This window comes from Bombyx mori, chromosome W, assembly GCF_030269925.1.
Source record: "Bombyx mori chromosome W, ASM3026992v2".
Classification (NCBI taxonomy): Eukaryota; Metazoa; Arthropoda; class Insecta; order Lepidoptera; family Bombycidae; genus Bombyx; species Bombyx mori.
This window is the reverse complement of record NC_085135.1, coordinates 5,126,646-5,131,605: the sequence shown is the minus strand read 5'-3', so window position 1 is coordinate 5,131,605 and position 4,960 is coordinate 5,126,646. Positions and strand designations below refer to the sequence as shown.

Below are 4,960 nucleotides of genomic sequence, written 5' to 3'. Positions count from 1 at the left end.
CAGGATATCCATTCACTGAAAACTTCGGGTTGTCTTAACCGCAAATCGAGAATCATATCACTGAATCCTTTTTTGGATACTGATGGAGTGCTACGTGTTGGAGGTCGTCTTCACAAGGCATTAGTTCCTTACAATCAAAAACATCCCATCATTATTGATTCTGAACATATTTTCACGAAATTACTTTTTAAACATGAACACGTTCGACTTTTACATTGTGGGCCCCTGCAATTGTTGTCTCTGATTCGTGAAGATTTTTGGCCTATTGGTGGTCGTGTATTGGCGACTCAGACAACTAATAATTGCAAACAGTGTACCAAAATAAAAGGCAAAAATATACAACCGATTATGTCTAACTTACCTGATCCTCGTGTCAATCCAGATGCTCAGTTTGAGACTTGTGGCACCGATTTTGCAGGTCCCTTCCTTATAAATAATAATAAGCCTTTATTGCTGTTTTACTAGCTTAATACATTACTTAATAATAAATTAAATTTAAGTGCAACTTATAATCAATATCAATTATTCCGTTCGGCGTTCGGTGTGGTTTTAAAAAACAGCTTGTCTCTCGACAAAGGCCTCCTCTAAAGATTGCCAATATTCTCGATTTTTGGCCATTCGACTCCAATGCGGGCCGGCGACATTCCTTATTTCATCTTCCCAACGTTTTGGCTGTCTTCCTTTTTTTTCTACAGCCATCCCGTGGGTACCACTCTGTAATTATTTTGGTCCATTTCTCGTATTTCTCTCTTAAGATATGTCCTGTCCATCTCCACTTCAGCGTTCTACTTATTTGGATAGCGTTTTTAAATTTAGTAAGTCTTTTTATTTCCGATAATCTTACTTTGTCTCTTCTCTTGACACCAATGACACTTCTTTCTATGCTGTTCTGACATACCTGTATTTTATTTGTTAATTTTTCGGTTAACGCCCATGTCTGGCAACCGTACGTCAAACAGGGTAGGATGCACGAGTTAAAGATTTTTCTTTTATCTTTTATGGACATCTCTTTGTCCTTCATAACTTCACTAAGGGACCAATACCTCTTCCATGTGTTGGCAATTCTTCTATCAATTTCCTTTTGCATGTTGTCAGTGGTAGAGATCAACTGTCCTAAGTAGACATACTCGTCAACGTATTCTATGTGTTTAGAGTTTAATTTTACGTTGTATGCCTTTGAAGAATTTGTCATAAGCTTCGTTTTTGTGGGATTTATTGAGAGCCCGGCTTTGGCATTTTGATCTGATAATTGCTGTAGCATTTCCTCTAATCTTTTCGGGCACTCTGAAAATAGAATCAGGTCGTCAGCAAAGCGAAGGTGGTTTAAATTTTCCCCATTTATATTGAGTCCATTATTTGCATTCCATTCGAGATCCCTGAATATCATCTCCAGAACTGCTGAAAATAGCTTAGGTGATATGGGATCTCCTTGTCTAACGCCTCGTTCAATTGGGAATTCCTCACCAGTTCTTTCGAATCTCATTTGTGCGGTACTCCGGGAGTATACCTTTTTGAGAATACTTATATATTTTTCTTCTATTCCCTGACTGTGTAAAGCTCTCCATATATATTCATGTTCTAAGGAATCGAAAGCTTTGTTGAAATCTACGAATCCTAGATAATAGATTTTATTGTATTCCTGATATTTTTGTAAAATTTGTCTTAGAACATGAATGTGGTCTATTGTCGAGAATTTGCTTCTAAATCCAGCTTGCTCCTTTGACTGATTTTCATCTAGTTTTATTGTTACACGAGCTAATATTATTTTTGAAAAAATTTTATATATATTCGACATTAAGCTAATTGGTCGATAGTTCCCGATTTCGCTTTTATCCCCTTTTTTGTGCAGTAGTATTATCGTCGATCTTGTCCAGTCATCTGGGATGTCTTCGGTCTCCAAAATTTCATTAAATATATTTGTTAATATAGGCGCGATAGTCGGTAAAATAGATTTGAGAAGTTCATTCGTTATTTGATCTGAACCGGGTGTTTTATCAGCCTTTTGCGTCTTAATTGCTGTTGCTGTTTCTTCTGTCAATATTTTCGGTACGGGCTCGATATCATTTAGTTTGCATGGATTAAGACTTCGACAAGGATCGATATTTTTATATAAGTTGCGATAATAGTCTGAAGCTGTTTTTAGGATCTCAGGTCTTTTACTTGTTACGTGTCCACTTTTAGTTATTACGCGTGGCATCCAGTCCTTTTTAATTTTTAATTCCTTTATTGCCTTCTTTATTCCGCCGGTTCTCTGAATGTGTTTTTTTAAGGTGTTTTGTCTTTTTGTTTTCTTGTCTTTCCTGATCTTTTCATTTATCCTCTTACTAATTTCTGCTATTTTTGCACGGCTATCTTTATCCTGTGTTCCTTGTAGCAGTATCTTCCGTTCATGTAGCAGCTGTTTCGTTTCAATAGAAATTGTTCGTTTGTCTGCTATGTTTATTTTCTTTTTTGTTTCTGTTTTTAGTATGTTAATAGTATTTTTGTATTTTTCCCCAATATTTATGTTTTTGCTCCGAAATTGTTCAACTAGTAGTTTTAAGTTTGAGATAATGATATCGTTGTTATCAATACACGTTAGGGCGGGGCTGGCGCTTTGCCATCTTCTATTCCTTTTTGGGCGGGTGCTTATCAAGGTAGCTCGGACCATTCTATGATCTGTATGAAAATTTATGTTATGGATTGTAGACGCGTCTTTGAAGGATTTAATATTATTAGATAAGATGAAATCTATTTCGTTCTTATAAAGTCCGTTCGGAGAGACCCATGTCCACTTTTTCGTTTCTTTTTTCTTGAAGAAGGTATTGAGAATACTAAGTTTGTTTTTTAGGGCAAATGTAACTAACCTTTCTCCGTTCTTACTCCTTTTGCCAATTCCGAATCTGCCAACCGTATACTCTTCTCCGCTCTTAGAGGTTCCTACCTTCCCATTGAAATCGCCCATAACGATAATGTTTCTGTATGAATTGTCGATAGTTGTTTGCAAGTCACCATAGAACTTTTCTATTTTTGCTATGTCGTCTTTCTTTTCTGATTCAGTTGGTGAGTATGCTTGTATAATAGTCCATTTATCTGATATTTTATCAGAAAGCACTATGTTCATCACAGTTATTCTCTCAGAGATTCCTTTGATTTCTTCTATTTTGTCGGATAGCCTCTTTTTTATTAGGAACCCTACTCCATAAAGGCCTGGCGTTTCACCTTTGTAGTGTAAGATATAGTTTCCGTGGTCTTCTATTCCTTCTCCATATCTTCGCAGTTCACTGATTCCTATTATGTCCCACTTTATATCTTTAATAGCTAGTTCAAATTCCAGTAATTTATCGGAAGTTCTCAATGATCTGACGTTATAAGTAGCTATGTAAATGTCCGTTCCGTTTTTATTTTTGTCAATCTTTAGAGGGTCTTGGTCATTTTCCCCCACGAGGACCAATCGGCTTGGGGGAGTTTTATTTGCTTTTGTTGATTGTGGAAGTTGTTTATGAATTGTTTTTTGATTCCGTTCGCCGCTATCCAATTGCTATGTTTTTTTGTCTTCAACATCAATTTCTTATCACAGAGTAATTAGTTGATGATCAGTAGGTAAATAGTCATATTTGCGCCGACACGGCCATACTGACAGGTGGTGCGTGCTCTGCACCGGCCTCGTTGATTCTCGTAGGTTTTTCTTTGATTCTCATTGACCTGCAGGAATAAAAAGTTTCTCTGAGTAGCGCATCTGTTATACTTGCGTTACTTGTAACTGTGTAGGTTTGAGACTTATTAATGCGATTTGATTGTAGGGTTCTCGGAGGGTATCTCGGCGGTTCTCGTAGAGTTCTCGGCGGTTCTCGTAGAGTTCTCGGCGGTTCTCGTAGAGTTCTCGGCGGTTCTCGTAGAGTTCTCGGCGGTTCTCGTAGATTTATTTAAGGTGTTCGGATAAGGATGTTGTGTAGTGTGATGTTGTGGCGTACACTGGTACTTATGTAGTGGGCGTACTCTGTGGTACTTATGCAGTGGGCGTACACTGTGGTACTTATGCAGTGGGCGTACTCTGTGGTACTTATGCAGTGGGCGTACACTGTGGTACTTATGCAGTGGGCGTACACTGTGGTACTTATGCAGTGGGCGTACACTGTGGTACTTATGCAGTGGGCGTACACTGTGGTACTTATGCAGTGGGCGTACACTGTGGTACTTATGCAGTGGGCGTACACTGTGGTACTTATGCAGTGGGCGTACACTGTGGTACTTATGCAGTGGGCGTACACTGTGGTACTTATGCAGTGGGCGTACACTGTGGTACTTATGCAGTGGGCGTACACTGTGGTACTTATGCAGTGGGCGTACACTGTGGTACTTATGTAGTGGGCGTACACTGTGGTACTTATGTGGTGGAATTTTAGTAATCAAAAATAAAAACTTATCTTTGAGTGTTGATTTTGTTGCTCGACCATGCTGATTTGTGAAGTAGATGTATAGGCTCATCGGCTGTTGCTGGGGGGTAGTCTTCTTCCGCCGATATGGTTAAATGGTCTCCATGTTGCTGAGCGGAGGCGGCATGTGATCCCACTTGGGCGGTGCACGCTCTGCACCAGCCTCGTTGATTCTCGTAGGTTTTCTTTGATTCCCATTGATCTGCAGGAATAAAAAGTTTCTCTGAGTGGCGCATCTGTTATACTTGCGTTACTTGTAACTATGTAAGTTTGAGACTATTAATGCGATTTTATTGTAGGGTTCTCGGAGGTTTTCGTAGATTTCTCGGAGGTTCTCGTAGATTTCTCGGAGGTTCTCGTAGATGCATTGAAGGTGGGATAAGAATGTATAAGGTGTTGTTCGTTGTGTAAGGATATCATGGTCTTCAGATGAATTTTGTGGTGAAATTTTAGTAATCAAAAATAAAAACTTATCTTTTGTATTCATTGATCAGTTGATTGTTGATTCCGTCGCTCGACCATGCTGGTTTGTGAAGCAGACTGTA

At 38.9% G+C, this 4,960-nt stretch overlaps 1 protein-coding gene across 1 annotated transcript; it reads right to left on the bottom strand.

Annotated features, from left to right (window-relative positions):
• Window positions 1-626: 626 nt before the first annotated feature.
• On the bottom strand, window positions 627-4,613 carry LOC134201702 (uncharacterized). Its single transcript, XM_062676947.1, has 4 exons — window positions 4,553-4,613; window positions 2,924-3,270; window positions 2,161-2,398; window positions 627-1,605 (listed from the first exon to the last, which is right to left on the bottom strand). Exons 1-4 carry the CDS (start codon window positions 4,611-4,613, stop codon window positions 653-655), a joined length of 1,599 nt encoding a protein of 532 aa, XP_062532931.1. The 3' UTR covers window positions 627-652.
• Between the last annotated feature and the right edge of the window lie 347 nt (window positions 4,614-4,960).

Coding starts and splice junctions, on each gene's coding strand:
- LOC134201702 (XM_062676947.1), bottom strand. CDS start 4,613: ATGGGAATCAAAGAAAACCTACGAGAATCAACGAGGCTGGTGCAGAGC. Junction 2,399..2,923: donor TGGGCGATTTCAATGGGAAG/GTAGGAACCTCT, acceptor GAAACGAAACAG/CTGCTACATGAACGGAAGAT. Junction 1,606..2,160: donor TAAAAGTGGACACGTAACAA/GTAAAAGACCTG, acceptor TAGGATTCGTAG/ATTTCAACAAAGCTTTCGAT.